This window comes from Eufriesea mexicana, unplaced genomic scaffold (genome assembly GCF_001483705.2).
Source record: "Eufriesea mexicana isolate 0111107269 unplaced genomic scaffold, ASM148370v2 scaffold474474835, whole genome shotgun sequence".
NCBI classification, from domain to species: Eukaryota; Metazoa; Arthropoda; class Insecta; order Hymenoptera; family Apidae; genus Eufriesea; species Eufriesea mexicana.
In genome coordinates, this window is record NW_016907960.1 from 509,657 (window position 1) to 530,972 (window position 21,316).

The following is a 21,316-nucleotide window of genomic DNA, read 5'->3' on the forward strand; positions in this document are numbered from 1 at the left end:
ACCCACTAACACATTCGGCACTATTTTTCGAAAACGTATGCGCGAAACGTAAAAAAAGTATTCAATCCTGTTAGAGAAAATTCCACTCTACGCTGGTATGTAAAAAAAATCTAACCGGAACGCTTATTTGCTGAAATATAAGCGAGAAAAGTAAACTGTGTAGTACGATTTCGCAGGAGCCTTCTTTTCCGTCACTTTATTTCATATATGCGTCTTCAATCGTGAACTAATTGCCCTACTGCGTGGAAAACAATCTATTCTATGCAGGAGTAATGAAATATCCTAATCCACAGTCGAAGTTTAGAATCTATAAGCGATAATACGTATCTACTTTGCAATTAAACGTTAAGATTGAAGAAAAGTTGGAAAAACTTTTAACAAACTGTCTATTGAGTGTAAAAATATTCAAATATGTTACTGGACAATTGAAATCTAGAATCTAGTACATTCGATGATTGGAGACTATGCAATAGCATTACACGACCCACACTTGCACCACTTCATTTCGCAGATGTATCGTTATACGATTGGCACTGTCACATCACTTTTTTCTACACGTACTATATTACCAATAAAGAAATGTTCACAGTTAGTAATCTTGAACTTCGTAAATTTTTCACAATTTCTTAAACTTCTGCTGTGTTCTGTTTGTAAATATTAGGATAACGTTGCAAACGTAACCTGCAACTGCAATGCCACTAACTAATATCCGACAGATCGCGTTATTGTTCATAAATATATATTTCTTCATTTGTAATTAAAACATCAATCAGTCTTCACTACAGTTATCACTACTTCACGAAACGTTTTGAGAAAATCTTTAATGTTTTACGTTGACGCGCGAATATATTCTACCATTTGTTACCGGTATACCCGCTTTACCGCCAACCGGAAGTAGGCTGCGGCCAGTCAAGCTAGGTATTTTTCTCGCGGGAAAATACTACATTTTTGAAATAGCCATTTGCTTTAAATATTGATGTAGAATATCAAACGATGTTTCTTATATTTATTGTTATCAATGAAGCAAATACAAATACGTTTCTTTTACGAAAATGAGAAATTAATGAATGCTTACTTTTCACTACGAAAACTATTAATTAATAAAATTAGTTATAATATTAGTAATAAACATATAATATATAGGAATATATATTATATTTTAGAAAGGGAAGTTCGGTACATGAGCATTATGACCACCACAACACATTTCATTTGTTTCTCTTCCTTTCCCAAATTCAAGACAATACTCCCCCTCAAATATCTTAATATCCCCTTCAATTCATTCATGTCCATCATTCTTGGATCATGATTAAACTGTGACAAGCATCCTACTGGAAATGAGATGTCAGGCCAGACAAAAGTATTCAAATACATGAGTTTTGCTAATAATTCTCGATATTGGTTTATCTTGCATTTTCTGCTCTTCCCGTGGTTATTCATATTGTCATGCACATCCATTGGAGTTGACACTGCATTACATTCTCTCATTTCATAGAATTCCAGCAATTTTTCTATATAATTTCGAGGAATTACGAGAAAGTCTCGCGAGTTCATCGTAGAATTTAATTCATTGTAAATTAGGATAAAGCAGAAATATCGAATCCTATATTTCATTTGCATTTTATACCTAGTTCGTAATTTCTTTTTGTAATTTGGTTTTAATTCCAACCATTATGAACATTGGAACCTCTTTCTATACTGAGTCGGTAAGATTGGGAATAACACCAAGATGGTAAGGTAGCTGTTAAGTCCTTGTAACGTTTTGCACAAACATGTATCGAGTAATAGATCTATTTTATACCATATTTACAATTACAGTCGTATTTTGAATTTTATAATAAATCAATAAATTTAAACATGATTAAATAATGTGATCAAAGTGTATTGAATGAAATATCTATTTGAGATTTATTTATATCCTCAGACGGTAACGTTGAAAGTAATATGAAATCACAGATGAACTCGTCTGTAATAAAATTAGACTTTATCATACACGATCTTCATATATAATCTTAATAATACAACTTTGAATTATTAAATGCTATCAAAATAATTTTTTTCATACAAATACTGATTGAAGGACTGTAATTATATATCTCTTATTCGCTTCATCGATAAGTAGGTTTTTAAAGAGTGAGGTAGCCATTTTTAGTCGATTCCAACAAGATCATTACTTTTATCGTTCTGTGACATTTTGATTTTGATCTTAATTTAATGTATAATTTAATAGTAATGTATATTCGAGTTAGAAAATATTAATGAAAACAAAATAATTAACAGGAATATTAATTTAAGATTTGATTGTCATTTTAATTAAACGAAACAAAATTTCTTCGAATTCTTAAATTCTTGTAAACAAAAGAAGGAATTCAAAAAGAAGGTAAAAATTGGATTTACCTACATACATACTCGATAATTTGTATCAGAGCAATAAATATTTCAATCATGTCCTTAGTTTTCTTTGAGATAAGTGTCATAGTGTGACAATGGGTAATGCTGGGAGTAATCAACCAGTTGGACATCACCACACTAGTAATACAACCAGAGAACATCGTCATGCCAAAGAATACCCTCCACCTTCACCAGGAAAAGAGGGTCAAGCTTTCATTTTTGATAAAAAGATAAATCAAAAATTAGTTTTTCAATCATCGCACGAGGAAGAGGAACCTTATTTTGCTAAGGTATTATTAAACATTTATTATAAAATCATTAGAAAAGAGTTATTTGAAAAAAGATTAATAATTCTATTTATAAATTTATTTTATTCCATTTATTAATAGACTGGCACTCAGCAAGATGGTGAAGACTTTAGTTCTCAACGTCCACGTTCCAATACAGTGTCTGAAGGAACCAAAGTAACAGATAGCAAAGTACTACCAACTGTTTTTAAATGGGAAGGAGGTGGAAAACAGGTTTATATTAGTGGAACTTTTACTGGATGGAAAACTTTACCAATGGTAAAAAGTCATGGTGATTTTGTAACAATTATTGACTTGCCAGAGGGAGAACACCAGTATAAATTTTTTGTTGACGGTGAATGGAGACATGATCCAGATATAGTAAGAAATTATTTTATTAGCTCTATACAATGTTAAAATATTTTTTGATTTTTGTGTGCTTTAGTTAAAACATTCTGTTAACAGAAAATTGTCGATAATGGTATGGGTTCTAAGAACAATTTAGTATCTGTAAGAAAATCTGATTTTGAAGTTTTCCAAGCACTTGCAAAAGATAGTGAAGGTGTTACTAGTAGTGCTCAGACAGAGTATGGACAAGAAATTCCACCCCATAAACCTTGGGAAAAAGTAGCTGGTCCACCAATATTGCCACCACATTTACTTCAAGTTATTCTAAATAAAGATACTCCCCTATCTGTAAGTGTATAGAAAAATATTGATAAACATTTTAATCTATTACACAATTCTGTAATATAGTTTTTACTGTTATCAATTTCAGTGTGAACCTACACTTTTACCAGAACCAAATCATGTTATGTTAAATCATCTGTATGCTTTAAGTATTAAAGATAGTGTAATGGTTCTGTCAGCAACGCATCGTTATCGTAAAAAATATGTTACAACTTTATTATACAAACCAATTTAATATCTTTAAGTCATTCCCGAAGTTGTCGGCAAATATTAGTTACATCGAATGAAGGCGTATTTTGTAGGTAAGATAAAATATGAATGTTTAAAACAAATATTTTGAAATTGACAAAACATAAATAGTTTGTTGTATTTGAAATGTTAAATAGTGTAATTATTATTTATTAAAATGAGATATTTTTTTCTTACTAATAAGTTATTTTTATTAAACATGAATTTTATTCTGTAATCAGATTTGCTTGTTGTCTATTTCAAAACATTAAATATTTTTTTAATTTAAATCGCATTATCAACTATTTCTGTTTGAATGGCATATGGGGGATTAGATCTTGTTCTAAGGAAATAAGTTCCTTTTGCTGTTCGATCCACATATTCTCCCATCAATGTAGCTTCAGAATCATTGCAACTTCCTTGTAAAAATTGATCCCAGGTATCACACTTACTTGCCACAAATCCAGTTTGAGAGCCAATACTTTCAGTAAAATATATACTTGCCCGACCATGGCTACATGCCTCTACAGGAAAAAAAGCATATATAAACATATAAACATACACACACACAAGGTATATAAATAACATATTACCTATCACTTCTGGAATGCAACAGCAACCTGGTTGAATAGCTGTTCCAGCATTTGGATAAAAATCTGCGCTACCTAAAGGTTGCAAATAGCCTAAAATACCACCACAAGAATGAATGATATCGACAAATATCGCATCTGTAGGATCCAAACGCGTTTTATCAGATGTAAGCAAATGAAATCCAGGCAAAGCAGGATCTAAACCAGTTATTCTTCCCAAAAGACCAGAAGATATCGAACTTCCGGTGTTACCAGCTACGTGCGCTCCAAGAGAATGGCCTTTGTAAAATAGTAATAATATAGAAAATCTGAAATAATTATAACTCTAATTCAAATTAATAATGATGCATACCAAGAAAATGAATATTTTTGGTTTTAAGGCCCGTTTCTGCGACTAAGAAATTGATAAACTCAGCAGTTGTTCTTCCTACTCTTTCTGTATTACGCATTGGTCCAAGATAAAACGTACTTGCAGCCAAAGGTTGCCAATCAACCATAATAACATTGTAGTCATTATGTTTTAAGTATTCTGCATAATTATAACGTCATAAAACATACAGGTTTCCTAGAAACATATTTTTAAATTTCCAAAATTGGAATACCTTCTTTTATGTTGAGAAGGCCAGCACTCATTGCACTTGATTTCCATCCATGTGTTATCAATTTGGTTTGTCGAGAGGGATTAAAATTAGAGTTTTGAAGTCCGTTAGTATCATTCGTATATAAGTGAGTACCATTTTGGGGGCTAGATCTTAAAATATATTTTCGTTACAAACGTATTGTAAAGTATATTTTTGAAAATATATAAATTGTGAACTGTTGAATACCGAGTATAAAGGATATACGAAACTTGCGATTCATCAAAAATTCCTCGTTCATCACTTTCCGTATATTTTAATACCGCAACTTGCGGTTGATCATCTCCATCGGGCATAAAAATCCAATCTTCTCCATATCCATCATACTTTCGATGCAAACCACTATCCCATGATTGGCAAATCGTACAATTAAATAAAACAATGAACACGACTACAAAATATGTCAATAAATGTATTATAATCATTATTTTCACTTTTAAAGGTCGTCTAGTAGAAAAATTGAAAATAATACTAAAAGCAACTGTACGAAAACTCACGCGGTGAAGATTTTAATACACCAATATTTATAAATCTTATTTCTCAACTCAATTGTATGGTGAAAACTACAAGGTAGAACCTTCTTATAAACCCTGACAATATCATATCAAACATTAACAAACCCTCACATGGCCCAGTTTCCTTTATTTTATCTTTATTCCGGTATCATATGTGCGGAAATACTGTCAAGTGTAGCTTGACAATGCTTTAAACATTGTAATTGTATTCAAAGAGGTGCAGGTTTTTGCCCAATTAACCGACGGATATGCTATTTTCATATCTCGTTGAAACAGTACCGCATACATGATATTAAACAGGGCTGTTGTTCTCCATACTGATAATCATTTTTAAATTTCGTCATTTAGATAGTCATTTTTTTTTTTAAATAAATAAATAAAGAAAGAAAGAAAGAATCAACATAAAAAGATTTATTCGAACATAAAATATATTAACGTACATTGTTACATAACTCGTTTTTTCATGATTAAGTTACAATTATTGACTTTTTATACTACAGTCAGTAATGCAACGTACACCGTTAGTGTAATATACGTATATTTTATACATATATGCTATATATTTTATACATATATAATATACGTTTAAATTCAGAAATATTATTTTAATTAATCGTTCTGATTTGATTGTTATAAATTCAACTGAATTTTATGAATTTCAACCATATGTAACTATTAAAAAGACAGATGATCTCTCGTAATATAAAGTGTCGCTGTTATCATTAAAATTTTCTGAAACAATGTTTAATACAATGCATATTTGCGTTCTCATAATAACATTTATTATTATAATAAAAGATATTTACTGTTTGGTATCGTAGTTGCGCCAAATTCTCCGTCACCGAAACAACCTACTAATGGTACTGTTGGAAATAATTTTTTGAAAATAGATGATTCCACATTGTATTCATTAAACATATATTTTCCGCGTTCACAACACGCAAACATATAGCCTATGGAATGTTTTCTTAATCGAATATGATTCTTGAATGATTTTAATTTCTGTTCAACTAGTTCCTTAGTATCACAACTTTCATCCACAACTATAGACCATGAATCTACCGATCCAGCTATAATAATTACAACACAAGATGCAAAATGACAACCTTTATAATTGGTAGTGTTGTTTAACTCATATATAGATAAATCCTTGACTACTCCTCCCCACACAGAAGGTTTAACTGTTTTGTCACTAAATGTAAAAGCAGCGTTATATTATTGTAGTAAACTATAATATTAAATATTACAAAATTTAAATGTTTACCATAATTTTATTACATCTGCAACTGCTTGTCCTGTAGTACGACCTTGCTGATTAGTAAGTATTAAAAAACATTTAGATCCATTAGCATTATGACTATCTAGATTTGTTTTTATTCTTATATAATACTGTGCCCTATCTCCTATAGGAGCAGGAACTTTAATCACTTTGATCATCACATTAGGTATTTCAGGTAAAAATGCACATACCACATTGTCTAAAGCATTTTCCATTTCATTATTATTGATAAGTATACCAAATGTAGCTAGCACTACAGCATCACAATTTCTCGGAAGAATTTTACATTTACAAACTTAATAAAACCAAATATAATTAGTAGAAACAAAGTATCATATGTATTTCATTAAAATGTTTATTTTACAATTCAAATAATAAATACCGTTTCTATTATATCCTCTACACGGAGCTTTAAAAATTAATCCAAATGTTGGTCTTATTCGTAATTTTTCAATAATTTTTATATTAAAATGTTGTATACCCCTTTTTAAATTTTCTGTGAAACAGACAGGACCTATCCTAGTTCGTTTTTCATCATTTGCCATTTCCAACCATGATCTGGAATATAAAGCACTTCCAATTAGTGCATTTGATGAAATTACTATAAACAAGACAAGAAAACCTCATAATATACGTTAAAACTTAAGAAATAAAGGCCTACTTCTGTGTGTTTATTTTTCTTGAGTAAGTAGTCTTTTTTGGATGAAATAATGAACATTGAATTTTTCTTCCATTTAGACTACAAAAGTTTAATGAAAATGTTAAACGTGATCACACCTGCAAACCATTGAAGCGTTCGATAGTTCCATTCCATTCAAATATTTAAATATAATTCTTATAACGTCATAGGTTAAGTACCGATTAATGCCAAGTTCTTTTCTCTCTTTTGCATTTGATGTACCACCATTATCATCTTCATAACTTCTTTTTACTGATAAATTTGCCATTCTCCTATCCGTATAATATCAAAAAATTATTACGGTTCTCCTTTAAACTGTCAAATCGTTTCCTTTTAAATGCTTTAACGTCTCAGATCGCTATTTGTGTATTTACCATCCCGTTATGCCTGCTTTATGTCACGAACAAGTGAAATAAACAGACTACTGTTGTATTTGTATTTTCTCTGATTCATTAATATTTTAATTTGTTTTTAAAGATGAATTTAAACTATATATTACAATAAACAATAATAACAACAATGATGAGAGATCATTGTTTCAAAAAGCTGATTATGTTTTAGACTACTCTGAATTTTTATAACTGTCATAGAAACTCTACCAGAGACATTGATAGACTTTCGCGAAAAAAAAGAAATAACGTGTATGTAATAGCAAATGCTACTGCATTATATATAAATTATGATCTCATATTGACGATTATAAAGAATTTGAATGTAAATATATTTGTAGTTAAACGTTTAGTTTAACTAAGATCTAATGGAAAGCGAAAATAAAACAACAATTTCATCAAATGATTGTGGTAATATTTGCCGTATTTGTCTCTCAACAAATCAAAATAACCAATGTATTTTCGGTGTTAAACGATGTGATTCGATTAACAAAGATACAATTGATTTGTCTGAGAAATTTCGTTTATGCAGTGGTGTGGAGGTCAGTTTAATTTCCATGATTTTCTTTTTCCACAATGTTGCTTTCTTATATTTTTGATAATGTTACTTTTACTGAATAGATACTGGAAAATGATGGTTTACCTACAACTATTTGCATGAAATGTATATTAAAGATCAATGATGCTCATGAATTAAGAAAGCAGTGTCAGCAATCTGATCTTCGATTAAAGAAATTATATGGTAAAGTGGAAAAGACATATAATATCAACTTTTGTAAGATTACAAAAGTAAGTATTTATAGATATGTAAATGAAGAACATGCTTATACAATTATAATTATTTCTTTCGTTACTAGGATCAATATTGTCAAACTGATTATTCCTTTACTTCTGATTTAATCAAAATTGAAACTGAAACTTTTTCTGCAATGGGTTATAATCCTTATTCAATGATAATTCATAATTCTGATACTAAAGATATAAAAGATCATAAAGTAATTAATGAATCTAAGTATGTAGAAGATGAAGAACCTAATAGTAACTTAAATAAACAGAATGCTCATATTAAATGTAAACAAACAGAATATGAGAAAAATGTTACAGGGAGAGAAGTTTATCGAACAAGAAGAATAACAATGTTTAAAAGAGTAACATCTATAGAAAATTTAAAAAACCACAAAGAAAGACAAAGGCAGTACATAAAAAAGAATACAACTGTTAAATGGGATGACAATGCAACAGATATTAAAAAAACAGATTCTCAAAATTCTTATGTTTGTCCAAAATGTTCTAGATGCTATTCTAGTAAAAGATCTTTGGATAGACATGTATTAACACATAACGAAAAGAAATTTATATGTGACAAATGTAATAAACACTTTTTTCAACTTGATAAATTGTTACAGCATAGCAAACTGCACATAATAAAAGACAAACCTAAACCAGTATTATGTAAAATATGTAATAGAAATTTTAGAAAAACTGATACTATGGTAAGACATTTAAATGTTCATAAGAGAACTAACCCAAAAGAAGTTCTTTCCATTCTAAAAGAAATTAGGGACAAAAGAAAATTAGAAAATACAATTGAATTAAAAGAAAAACCCACTCAAGTTGAAAACAGTAAAGATAAAAAAGATATGGGAAAAGAATTTACAACTAATGAAAGTATTACCTTAAATATCCACAAAAAAAAAACATTAGAATCTAAAGACAAAAGGTTCAATTTTAATTTATCATCATCATCAGATGTTGCTAATGAAAATATTGATTCTTCTGACCACGAAACACTTTATCGATGTAACTATTGTACGAAGCGTTATGCGAGCGAAAAGTCACTACAAAAGCATTTACAAATGCATGTTGAAAAGAAATTTATTTGCAATGTATGTAACATGAAATTTTTCCGTCAAGATAGATTAAATAGCCATAAAAATCGATACGGGCACAATGAAGATTCAGCATCCTTAGAAGTACAAAAACCATTTGATGATAAATCAGCTATAAAATTAATAAATAGTTGGATTAGAGAGGAGCTTGATTCAGATAATGAAGAAAAGGGCTTCCCTTGTAAAATTTGTGGAAAATCATATGATACAAAAAAGTCTTTGTTAAAACATCAATTGAGTATGCATAATGCAGAAGAAGAAAACTGTGTGACATGTGGTAAAATGTGTACCTGTAATGAAAAGGAGAAAGACCAACACAAGTTAAATGAAAGATTAAAACCATATCAATGCGATGAATGTAATAAATCTTTTGAAAAGGAAGTTAAATTACAGAAACATATAAGAATTCATGAGCGTGCTAAAGAACAACAAGATGTAAATTTTAAAAGGTTTCTGTGTCACATATGTAGCAAGACCTTTAGGCAAAATACAGGTCTCATGTTCCATATGAGGACACATACAGGGTATAAGCCTCATGTTTGTAAATATTGTGGAAGAGGATTCACATCGAATTCAAACTGTATTAATCATGAAAGGACCCATACTGGTGATAGACCATTTGTTTGTCATTTCTGTAGTGCTGCTTTTGCCAAGTCATGTACACTTAAAGCACACATTACAACGCATACTGGGGAAGCAAATTATCATTGTAAAACTTGTGGTAAATCATTTAGAAGATTGAAGTACTTAAAAGAACACAAATTTACACATACAGGAGAAAAACCATATGCTTGTAAGATCTGTGGTACTGCATATAGCCATTCTGGTAGTTTATTTGTCCATGAAAAAAAGTGTAAAGCGCAATATAACAGCTATCAATCTAACTCAGCACAAAATATGCAAACCTACAGTGAATCTGAAACTTCTTCACCGAGCGTAACCCCTATCATCACAGTTTTACCACAGGTATATTTGAATAATACCAATGCAATGAATACACAAAATAGTAAAACATACATCGACAATATTCAGAAAATAAATTCTCAGAATATTGCTAATATAAATAATGTCAATACATCGGATTTACATATTCATTCGAATTCGGATATTTCTGATGTTTCTTTAGCTGTTAAAAGTTTCGCTCTTATTGGACAAATGTTCCAATCGTAAATTAACTACAATGGACGATGAAATTTCGAATTGAAATGTTTCTGTGATAAATGTTTATTTTACGAATATGTTTCAATTATTACGTGAAATATATTTCGTATTGATAAAAAAAATAATAAATATGCGAAAAGTTTTTTTATTGCATATTTGAATAGCATTACTCTTTGTATATTTCATATACTATAGAATATGAGGGAAGGGTGTATTTTATTTTATAAGTTTTCTTATTGTATATAGGACCGTACAATCAGGGTGAAGGATAGGTTACTGAATAAAAAATGAATAAAAAAGAAAGAAAAAAAAAAAAAAAACAGAAATCAATACCTTTTTTATTAGGTCCTTTTTTTAAGAGGTTATACATAATTTATATTTTTTTGCTTTTAACAATTAAATATATTAATATATCTTTATACCGAGCTTAGTATATCTTTCAATCGAAACGTAGATATTGGTTTCATTGTAGAATAACCTTTCAAATTATAGTTGTTGATTTACCTTAATATACTGAATCTAAACTGCAGCATCTCTTCTATAACTATATATGTTTTATGGAATATGTATACGTACAATGATGTGCTTTGAACGCGGTACAAAGTGTTATATTTTAAGGTGATACATATGAATGTTTTTAATTTTATAATTATTTGAAAACGTTTAAACAATACAAGTATCTCTTTTTTAACTTTTTACATGTTACGTAAAAATTTGTTTAAAATTTAATTTCTTATAAATTGTTTGATAAGTATTTGATAAATTAATTAACATTTTTGCGGTAAATTTGTGTTAAAACATTTGCATTTCATCAATTTTTTTTGTAAATCAGATCATAATTTATATAATTTTGTAAATTCAGTGTTGCGCTTATGTATTCAGTCCTAGTCCACTGAGTTGTGAAGTAAAATATTATTTCTACGATGAAATTTGTACGTTACACGTAGAAATTATGTGGTCAGAAATTGTAGAATATTTAAAAGATGCGTCGTTAGTGGCAAAAATACAAAAATGTTTTGGTGTCAAAATACATTTTTCGCAAACTCTGAAAGAACATTGTAAGGAAAATTTATGTTCGGAAACTCATGGTACTGATTCGTGGAGTATTAAATGTAATTCGAATAGTTCCTTATTAAAATCTGAAGAACTGAAAGAAAATGGTTATATTACAACAGAGAAAAAGTCTATTAGGGTGGCAAAGACAAATGTGTGTACAATTGACAAACAAGAAAAACCACCAACCATTTTTAATTCGAATTATACTATAACAAATTATTTTTGGTATTATTTATTTTTATTTGGAACAAAATTAGGAGATGAAATATTTTACTCTACATTTATACCTTTTTGGTTTTGGAATATTGATGGTGCAGTAGGTAGGAGAGTTGTTCTAGTATGGGCTATTGTTATGACAACAGGTATGTTATTGCTTCATAGAGATTGTTAAATTTTATGTTCAAACATAACAGTTGTATTATGTAAATATGTATATAGGTCAAATATTAAAAGATATTTTATGCTGGGCAAGACCTGCATGTCCTCCAGCAGTTCGATTGCAAATAAAATGGTCTGAAGAATATGGAATGCCATCTACTCATGCAATGATTGGTATTTCGATTCCATTCAGTGTAGTATTATATACAATGAATAGATATATTTATCCTGTTTCTGTGGGTTGGATAATTGCTACTATATGGTAAATAACATATTATTATTTAATAATAGTAAGGTTAAAATGTACAAAATATTTTGAATACAGTTATCTTTATTTTTTTTGAAAGGTGTACACTTGTGTGTATGAGTAGACTCTATTTGGGTATGCATACAGTGTTAGATATCCTAGCTGGCTTAATGTTAGCCATTGCATTAATGATTCCATTGATACCTTTAGTGGATATCACAGATTATTATATCCTTTCAAATATCTGGGCTTTAGCAATTTTAATTGCCATTAGTATAGGTGTCATAGTTTATTATCCATGCAGCAAAAAGTGGACACCAACTAGGTAAGAAACACAATGAACTTATATTTTATAAATATATCAATTTAATTGCTATGATGTTTTCTTTCATTGTAGGGGTGACACTACTATGGTGGTATCTGTTACCACAGGTGTTCATTTAGGAGCATGGCTTAACTATAATACAGAAGCTATGATAACTCCTACAAAATCACCACCATATCACATTATATGGCCATCTTATTCAATGTTTGGCTGCATGATACTTAGAACAATATTGGGATTTTGTAGCATTCTTGTGACAAGAGTTGTTTGCAAATTCCTCAGTTATGGATCAATGTGTGCCATGTTAAAGATTAATCCTAAGGACTTTACGAAATGTCAAAATTACTCAGAAAATAAAAGTAAGGTTCTTGTTGATCTAGTCTACAAATATGTGACTTGTTTTATGATAGGTGTAAATACAGTATATTTCTTGCCAAATGTGTTTACTATGATTGGAATTGAGCGACCAACATTTTACACAGAAATATAAAGAATTGTTTATCATTATGAAACTGATACATTTCTTAAGTATTTCTTTCCATACAGTGTGTCATAAAATGAAATTATAATCATTGTACAAAGCATTCCAAGATTAGTGTTTGTGATACTGTTTTTGTATAAATACATTCATCACTCATATACATTGCTATTACGATGTATTGGTTAGTTATTTCGTAATATTATATGTACTAAAAATACGAATCTTGTTCCATATTTGTTAATCTAGCTCCAATTGTATTATTCGTATACATTAAAATGTTAATTTTGTTGGTAAGTAGATTGAAATAATTAATAAGGAAGTTGGTATTTTAACTTTTTTGGAATATAAGTAAATGTTACAATGTTTTTCTTTACAATAAAATAATTAATTAAATTAACTTGTTTGGATATTTAAAGTATTTTCCACAGGCATATCTAACCTTAATATCTGTAGAAATAAATTGTATGTTACTATAATATTAATAATGAAACATAGTTATAATAAAGCATAGTTGAAGCTGACATTCTTACCTTACGATTGTTATCTAGAGCACATTTTGCTAGTGTTACATTTATGGTATATGGAACTAATAAGTCATATGTAAGACCAGTTTTATCAATAGTAATTACAATACGATCTTCATTAAGAAGTACTTCTATCTCTTTACTAGTAATCTGTACTAAATAAAGACATATACATTTATATACACCATTTAATAAAAATAAGATCATAATTATCTTACCCCTTTAGGTATTTGAAATATACCAATTAAGTGTATAGACATTCCTTTCAAAAGTTGTTTCAGTAGTACATAATTCAATTTTGGATTAACATCACTTTCTGAAGAAATATTTTTGAATTCACTGACTTTATTTTGTTCTTTATAATTGCTTTTATTAGGAGTATTAATTTCCTCGATTAATGGTTTTGGAATTTGCATATGAATTTGTGGTTCACGGTTTTCTATTTTGTGTTGTTGTAATTTTCCCATTACCTGAATGATATGCAGTTGAAGTCCATAGTTAATTTCATCTCACTTATGTTGAATGATGAAAGAAACATACCTTTCGATTTTTAAGAATTACATAATCCTTTAATGTTTTGTTAAATTTGTTGGATACTCCATCTAGTATAACTAATATTGTGAATAGTAAAAAGTGTTTGTTTTCTTGACATTTTTTAAAATATGTTGTATTAATTACAATGTCATATGTTGCACAAGGAGATCCACCTATTATGTTTATATATCATATCATTGTTATTTTTTTGGTATAATTCTATTATAAAATTTACCTTTATCAAATTCAAATCTTTCATTTCCAATACTCATAAGTATAACAAATTCTGAATTTTTTTCATTTAAAATTATTTCAAGAAGTTTTGCATCGGGTATATCATCAGGTGGAGGTATTTTATCAGATGTACATATGTTTAAAAATACTTTTTCTCCACTATCAGTTCTTGTTTTTACACATATACCTAGAATATACATATAAAAATGGCATATTTAATGAAATAATTTTAAAAATATTAACAAAAATTACCAGGTGTAGGTTGAATAAGAAAGAAAGGTTTTGTATCAGATTGTTTCGTTAAATTGTTACTATTCGATGTATTTTCCTAGGAAAGTAAAAAATTTATATATTATATATATCAATTTTAACATGAAGTTTACCTAATTATCATTTTTACTTACAGGTAACATTAAATTTTTTGTTAATATTGTATCATCAATGTCTAGAAATCTTCGATTATTCATGATGGAACAATATTTTTATTTATTTATGATATAATATTTATCTCCTGTTTAGTAATATCAGGAGCAAACTATTTTCATATATTTTTTATTTTATTGCTTCTGCGTATGATTACTTATTATGAACATAATTTGAATGTACACAACCGTTAAGTAGTAGTGGGGAGAATCTTTTGTTTCGTGAAGTTGTAGCACTTAACGCGGTACAGGAAAAATATATAGTTGAATTTATTTTATTGATAACTTAACAATTATATAATTGTTAGTGAGTTTACAATATACTTTGCTGGAAATAATAGTTAAGGTTAGGGTTCAATAGTTATATAAATTTATATAAATTACTAAAATGGCAAAGTTCATAAATGCAATGGATGGATTTAGTCTCAGGTATATAACCATAAATTGATTTTCTAATAATTTTGTAATCATTATTAAATATCCAATATTTTACTATAAAATTTTTGATAAAATATGTTTTAGTGATTTAACATTAAAAGATGGTCTTGTATTTGAAACCGATAACAATTATGATAACCTTGATGATGATGAATTTGGTTATTCTGAAGATTTACCTTTAACTAATGAGGAAGCATTAAATCTTCTAAATATGGATGATTTTCAAGATGAAGATGATTATAATGATGACAATGATACTACAAACCCAGTTACAATTTGTGGCATCAGTTTTGAAAAATTAAAAACTAAAATGACTGATATTTTTGGAAATGGAAAAGTAAATTGTATTCCCTATCTGTGTAAATGTATTTTTGATTTTTTAGGAAACGAAGCAAATTTTTTACTAACATTTTTCATAGGTTATGAAATTAATTAAACAAAAAGGTGTTGGAAATGTTGTACCACATGATGCACAAGTTACTATTAAATATGTAGGTCATTTTGAATACAGAGATGAACCATTTGATTCTAGTTTTATTCGTGGAGAAGCAGAAACTTTTTATCTCAACCAGGGCATGTTGATACCAGGTTTAGAGATTGCTATAGCATCAATGCAAAAGCATGAAATAGCTATTTTTATTATACATCCAGATTTAGCATATGGAAAATATGGTTGTCCTCCACGTGTTCCTCCAAATGAAGAAATCTTATTCATTGTACATTTAGTTGATTATGTGGACAATGGATCTATTGATAGTTTCAAACTCTTATCATTAGAAGAAAGAAAAAAGCTTTCAAATGTTGTTAAAAGTATAGAAGCTAAATTTAATACTGCCAAATATTGCTTTAATAAGAAGAAAATTAAGCAGGCTATAAGAGAGTATGTATGTTTTAATACAGCATATATATATACATATATATTAGTATTGCAGGTATTGTGTTTTTCAGATATTCAAAAGCACTTTATTTGTTAGAAGAAGCAGAACTAAACAACCAAGAAGAAGAAGATAAAGCGAAAACGTTACTTTCAAGAGGTTACAACAATCTTGCAGTTTGTTACAATATGGAAAATATGCCACGTCGCGTTTGCAATGCATGCAATAAAGTTCCTATACCTACAGCTAAAACTTATTTCAAGTATGTTGTACTAGGATAAGTTTCAAAAAATACCTATCTAAATATATTTGTAAAAATTCATTTTGCATTTATTTTGTAGTTATGGGCGGGCATTAGGCAGAATGGGAGAGTATTCTAGAGCAATGGAAAAATTACAGATTGCTTTGAAGATGGAACCTAAAAATAAGGAGACTGTTAAAGAAATTAAACTTGTAAGTCAAAATGATCAAAAAGTGTATATTGTTTCTAAAAACATTTTATGTTATTCATTACTTTTAGATAAATGAAAAACAAAGAAAATACTTAGAAATAGAGAAACGATTTTATGGGAGTTGCTTAAAGTCCGAGAGGAAAGGAAAGGAACATCTTTCTTCTTTTGAAAAAGTTGTATATGAGATGTGTGAAGCTTTTTCTCAAGATAATCAAATCTTGAGACAACCACTTCCTGAATGTTTAACACCAGAAGAAGATAAATTTATTCGCGAACAAGCCGCAGTTTTCGGCCTCATCGTTACAACACATCAGAGATACGGTAGAGAAATAACATACCTTAGCAAACCTAATTATTAGAATCTAAATATTTCTTTGATTAATATAGTGTTATATAAATTAATATCTTATACATTAATATCATATACTTATCCAAAAGTAATTATATATTTTTATATTATCAGGGAATTTTTAGAATAATTTATATATTTTTTTTATTATTATTTGTATATGAATGTTTTTCTTTGTATTCAGAATTTATTATCGAGTAAGAACATAAAAGGATTATGAAATAGAAGGTACAAAGATTTCATTTGTGAGAAAATTATGAATTTAAGATACATATAAGTATTAGCAAACTATATATAAAGGTATTTAAAGATTCATATTAGTCATAGACCAGTCTTCTGAAAGAGGTTTCTCAGTTTCGTTGCCAAATCGTACTCTATATTTTCGTCTTACGAGATCCCACTCGACAACATTTTCGATTCTTATTGAATCCTTTAAAGACAATTGACTTCCCATTGGACTCGATCGAAGTAATGGAAAGTGAATGAGGTCGCGTTCTTGAGATAATATTCCATTGTCCTAAACGGAAAGAGAATACTTGTTGATATGCCTCATTTATTTGCTATCCATCATTGGCATACCTGAATAAATGAATGTCCTGCAAATAAGCGCATTACACCAGTTTTACGTTTGCGGTTTCGAGTTTTGCACGCTTTTCCAATATACGGAATCCAAGAAGTAACTAAATTCAACGGCGAAGGTGCAGTACGTGTTCTTAAAAAGGGTAGGTGATTCGACTTTTGTTATATATACAATAAAGTATTTTGTTGCATTAGTTATATAAATATTTCCGTTTTTACTTACACTGGAAGCTGTTTGTCCTTAAAATATAAATATTTTTTATGGGTTACTTACTTTTGCATTTTACGAATTAGTTTGCTGAGTCCATACTTCCACTCAATATCGCTTTGTGACTGAATACTTTGGTACGTGTCGGTCATCATCGCGATCAATAGATTGATCAATACAATGACACTAACCAACATGTACAGAGAGAAGGATATCTGTCAGAATATGAGAGTATTGATCGTTAATTGTCGAGACATAAATTGTTCATGTCAAATAGCCGTGAGTATTGGACTGACCTTAAAGAAATATATCGTCCATTTTGGTTGCATCTTTCGTTTTAACGATATCGTGAAGTCATCTGTATCCTTCTGGCCAAAAATAGCGAAGAAAAGATTTTCCGTAATATCGATGGGACTCACTTTCACTGAAAGAATGTAATTAAGCGTCTAAAATTGTCAAATGTATTCTCGGAGGAACGCAAAGATCACTGTTGTATATATGAGTCTACAGTTATATGATTGATTATGCGAGAATTAGTATTTTAATCGTTGCGCTCCGATCGTTAAATTTAACGCATTGATTGAAAGAAAGGGATATGTACAATATGAATTACGAAACATGCGATGGAGATGAAAAGAAACAAGGAGGATAGGAATAATTATCGTATTGGAAAAGGAGATATGGATGATCTTGAACGAATTTCGAATGTTTTGAATGATGTAGACATAATTGTTCACTCGTTGTGTCGATTTCAAGACGTATCTCGTGCGAATGATATTTTAATCGATGAAAATGATGTGTTATGATCAACTGGTAGTTAATCGAACGGCAGACGGTCGATGCACCGATTTCGCGATACGATTGAATTTTGCAAATACGCATTTGATTCTGTTAAATCTTAAGCATCGTGATAAACATGCGCGCATGCACACAATAATAATACTCTGTTACCGCAGTAGGATCAGTTTATCAGTTCGTCAGTTCATTAGTGCGGCGATTAAAGAGCAAAACAAAACGAGTGGCCATACACATAAAGACTAACCATGAAAGGTATGTCAAGTTCCTATGCATTGTTGCTATACAGCATCATTCCCTTGGTAGTGTTCTCTAAAACATGATCGAAACGGTAATCGTTGCATCGATGAGAGAAAGGGTAAAAGGTCCGCGAATAATAGTGGAATCACAAAATGATTCAGTCAATTTGGATGTTTATTTCAATAAAAAAAAAAAAAATTGTACGACACGAGACAATACATGTCTATATTAAAAACAATAACTGCGTTTTACTATCCAAAATATCAGAAGCGATCCCAGACCCAGTGAGGCCTAGTTTTTAATTAATATATACGGTAAAAAGTGGTCGATTCAAGGAACAGAAGTAGGTGCAGTTTGGTTTCCGATGGGAACACCGACCAATGAACTTTCCAAAACTGCCGGCAGGGGGTCTGTAGTTTCCGCAGATTCTTTCGTTTCCTCGGTATGTTTTCCGATCTTTTCACCATAAAGATCACGGTACTTTCGTCGGACCGCTTCCCAATCGACAACGTTATCGATCCTGACAGCATTATTAAACGATAATTGACTACCAAGAGGACTTAGATGAACAACCGATAAGGCAACGCTGTCCTTGTGAGCCACCTGAGACTTTTTCACTTTGGACAACCACTTTGCGCCCATTCTGGAACGCGCCGAAAGCGCATCGGTTCTTTGCAATCCCATCAAGCGGACGAGGGAGGGTCGCTGTTTATTTGCAGCGCGCTTTTTGCAGAGTTTGAACAAATATGCCATCCAGGTGGTAAGAAGATTCAGCGGCGAGGGCGCTGTGCTTGTCCTGCGCATCGATAAACGTGTCTAATCAATTAGAATTTCCGCGACTGATGGAGGTAAACGTAACGAGCGTCGAACGAACATGCCACGTTCGAATTGCGCGCGCGCATGCAACGTTCGCTATCGTATCGACAATCGATACCGGCTCTATCTCGATTTCGATTTTTCAAGGGTACGCTACAGGAGAGCTCGAGATTTTTCGCGGTGAACAACGATTAGAAATCCTTACCTGTGCATATTTCTAACGAGCTTACTCAATCCGTATTTCCATTCGATGTCGGACTGAGCTTGTATCCGTTGGTAAGTGTCACTCATCATGGCAATTAGTAGATTAATCAGCACAACCACCGAAACCAGCATATAAATACCGAAGGTGAGCTTGAAGAGAACTTTGGTCCATTCGGGCTGCATTATTTCGACCTTGAATTGTTCGTGGGTCGTCTGACCGAAGATGGCGAAGAACAATAACTCAACGGCCAATACGGGACTCATCCTGACTGGAAATACGTGGGAACGATATGTCTCGTGAAAACTCTGTATACCGATGAACACCTCGGTGTTCTCCAATCTGTCTATATGTACGTACATGTTGCGTATATATGTATGCGTGTAAGTACATGCGTGTTTTTGTTGCCCTCGAAGTTTTCAAGTTAGTGTCACTATGGATAAACGCTAAGTCAGATGTTAAAGTAAGGAATGCGTTTGTAAGGATCAGGGCTGCCTTGGAAGGGCAACCATTTAGAGATCCTATCGTAGGAGGGAACCAAGGGAAGTTCTAGTGCAGTCCAAAAATGGGATAGCCATGCTGGGTCAAACGTTTATAGCACGATATGATAGTCGTACTTCTCTATTTCGTATTCGCGGGGCTACTTACGTAAATTCCGAAACGATAGCAGCTCGATTATATCTCGCGAATAGACGATCTGCCTTCGAGGGACGCTATAAGTCCAACTACGAGATGTTACCTAGAATATTTCGATGTCGCAGCTATTTTCGATGCGGTATTAGCGCGACGAGAATTCATATATGGCGTCGCACTTGGTGAATTTATCAAATCGGTAATGATGGATCAAACTTCTGTATTTTTCCGAGGCGAAGAAGCAACTTCCTTTAGATAGGTGGCGTCGTAGTCGTTGGTACCGTAGAAGAATTAGAAGCCATCGGTGCGTTCTCATTCTCATTCTCGTCGCCCTCGGCCTTCTCATCCTTGTCGGCTTCTTTTTCAGGCTCATTCCCGGCTAAAGCCAAATATTTCTTACGGATCGAGTCCCAGTCAACGACGCTCTCGATTCTTGTTGCGCTATTGAAGGACAATTGACTTCCGAGAGGACTCAAGTGTACTACGGATAAGGTAACACTGTCCTTTGGTCTAACTTGACCTTTCTTCACTTTCGCCAGCCATTTCGCACCCATCTTCGATCTAGGTGAGAGACGACCAGCACGCTGAAGTCCCATCATATGTACCAATGAGGGACGCTTTCGTTTCGCAGCGTGTTGCTTGCACACCTTGATGAAGTACACGATCCAAGTAGTGAGCAAGTTAAGAGGTGACGGGGCTGTTGTCGTTCTGCAACACGGAATCGCGTGTCCAGCCTATCCCGCAGATTCGTTTCACGGAGGACAACTATACACACGGTGACGAAACATACGT

At 31.0% G+C, this 21,316-nt stretch overlaps 10 protein-coding genes across 11 annotated transcripts in view; 4 read left to right on the plus strand and 6 right to left on the minus strand.

Moving 5' to 3' along the window:
* Positions 1-2,265: 2,265 nt before the first annotated feature.
* On the plus strand, positions 2,266-4,283 carry alc (5'-AMP-activated protein kinase subunit beta-1). Of its 2 annotated transcripts, none has more exons than XM_017900510.1 (6): positions 2,266-2,380; positions 2,456-2,681; positions 2,781-3,059; positions 3,144-3,374; positions 3,457-3,670; positions 4,229-4,283. In XM_017900510.1, the coding sequence occupies exons 2-5, from the start codon at positions 2,487-2,489 to the stop codon at positions 3,601-3,603; spliced, it is 852 nt and encodes a 283-aa protein (XP_017755999.1). In that variant the 5' UTR covers positions 2,266-2,380; positions 2,456-2,486; the 3' UTR covers positions 3,604-3,670; positions 4,229-4,283. The 2 variants fall into 2 exon arrangements, with proteins under 2 accessions (XP_017755999.1, XP_017755993.1); XM_017900504.1 differs by lacking the exon at positions 4,229-4,283 and adding an exon at positions 4,036-4,116.
* On the minus strand, positions 3,882-5,615 carry LOC108547788 (pancreatic lipase-related protein 2). The gene is made up of 4 exons (XM_017900456.1): positions 5,014-5,615; positions 4,789-4,937; positions 4,539-4,715; positions 3,882-4,465 (listed from the first exon to the last, which is right to left on the minus strand). The coding sequence occupies exons 1-4, from the start codon at positions 5,247-5,249 to the stop codon at positions 3,882-3,884; spliced, it is 1,146 nt and encodes a 381-aa protein (XP_017755945.1). The 5' UTR covers positions 5,250-5,615.
* Positions 5,616-5,997: 382 nt separating this feature from the next.
* On the minus strand, positions 5,998-7,705 carry LOC108547795 (F-box only protein 22-like). The gene is made up of 5 exons (XM_017900468.1): positions 7,396-7,705; positions 7,001-7,176; positions 6,604-6,913; positions 6,146-6,531; positions 5,998-6,071 (listed from the first exon to the last, which is right to left on the minus strand). The coding sequence occupies exons 1-5, from the start codon at positions 7,563-7,565 to the stop codon at positions 5,998-6,000; spliced, it is 1,116 nt and encodes a 371-aa protein (XP_017755957.1). The 5' UTR covers positions 7,566-7,705.
* A 349-nt stretch (positions 7,706-8,054) lies between these two features.
* On the plus strand, positions 8,055-10,745 carry LOC108548253 (zinc finger protein 271). Its single transcript, XM_017901107.1, has 3 exons — positions 8,055-8,228; positions 8,308-8,475; positions 8,544-10,745. Exons 1-3 carry the CDS (start codon positions 8,055-8,057, stop codon positions 10,743-10,745), a joined length of 2,544 nt encoding a protein of 847 aa, XP_017756596.1.
* A 943-nt stretch (positions 10,746-11,688) lies between these two features.
* Positions 11,689-13,237, plus strand: LOC108548272 (sphingosine-1-phosphate phosphatase 1). Its single transcript, XM_017901127.1, has 4 exons — positions 11,689-12,154; positions 12,231-12,432; positions 12,518-12,742; positions 12,815-13,237. Exons 1-4 carry the CDS (start codon positions 11,689-11,691, stop codon positions 13,230-13,232), a joined length of 1,311 nt encoding a protein of 436 aa, XP_017756616.1. The 3' UTR covers positions 13,233-13,237.
* Positions 13,238-13,616: 379 nt separating this feature from the next.
* Positions 13,617-14,982, minus strand: PIH1D1 (PIH1 domain containing 1). Its single transcript, XM_017901139.1, has 7 exons — positions 14,920-14,982; positions 14,768-14,843; positions 14,517-14,702; positions 14,288-14,454; positions 13,966-14,217; positions 13,754-13,897; positions 13,617-13,670 (listed from the first exon to the last, which is right to left on the minus strand). The coding sequence occupies exons 1-7, from the start codon at positions 14,980-14,982 to the stop codon at positions 13,617-13,619; spliced, it is 942 nt and encodes a 313-aa protein (XP_017756628.1).
* A 340-nt stretch (positions 14,983-15,322) lies between these two features.
* On the plus strand, positions 15,323-17,061 carry shu (inactive peptidyl-prolyl cis-trans isomerase shutdown). Its single transcript, XM_017901117.1, has 6 exons — positions 15,323-15,366; positions 15,460-15,712; positions 15,795-16,255; positions 16,324-16,512; positions 16,592-16,703; positions 16,771-17,061. The coding sequence occupies exons 1-6, from the start codon at positions 15,326-15,328 to the stop codon at positions 17,059-17,061; spliced, it is 1,347 nt and encodes a 448-aa protein (XP_017756606.1). The 5' UTR covers positions 15,323-15,325.
* Positions 17,062-17,246: 185 nt separating this feature from the next.
* LOC108547916 (short transient receptor potential channel 3) lies at positions 17,247-19,074 on the minus strand. Its single transcript, XM_017900633.1, has 3 exons — positions 17,905-19,074; positions 17,631-17,763; positions 17,247-17,568 (listed from the first exon to the last, which is right to left on the minus strand). The coding sequence occupies exons 1-3, from the start codon at positions 18,033-18,035 to the stop codon at positions 17,356-17,358; spliced, it is 477 nt and encodes a 158-aa protein (XP_017756122.1). The 5' UTR covers positions 18,036-19,074; the 3' UTR covers positions 17,247-17,355.
* Positions 19,075-19,203: 129 nt separating this feature from the next.
* LOC108547816 (uncharacterized) lies at positions 19,204-20,384 on the minus strand. Its single transcript, XM_017900491.1, has 2 exons — positions 19,895-20,384; positions 19,204-19,669 (listed from the first exon to the last, which is right to left on the minus strand). Exons 1-2 carry the CDS (start codon positions 20,251-20,253, stop codon positions 19,204-19,206), a joined length of 825 nt encoding a protein of 274 aa, XP_017755980.1. The 5' UTR covers positions 20,254-20,384.
* A 391-nt stretch (positions 20,385-20,775) lies between these two features.
* The window catches only part of nompC (no mechanoreceptor potential C), a 10,557-nt gene continuing 10,016 nt past the window's right edge, over positions 20,776-21,316 (minus strand). The window contains exon 14 of the mRNA XM_017900479.1: positions 20,776-21,232. Within this exon, the coding sequence (XP_017755968.1) occupies positions 20,776-21,232 (457 nt within the window). The remainder of the gene's footprint in view (positions 21,233-21,316) is intronic.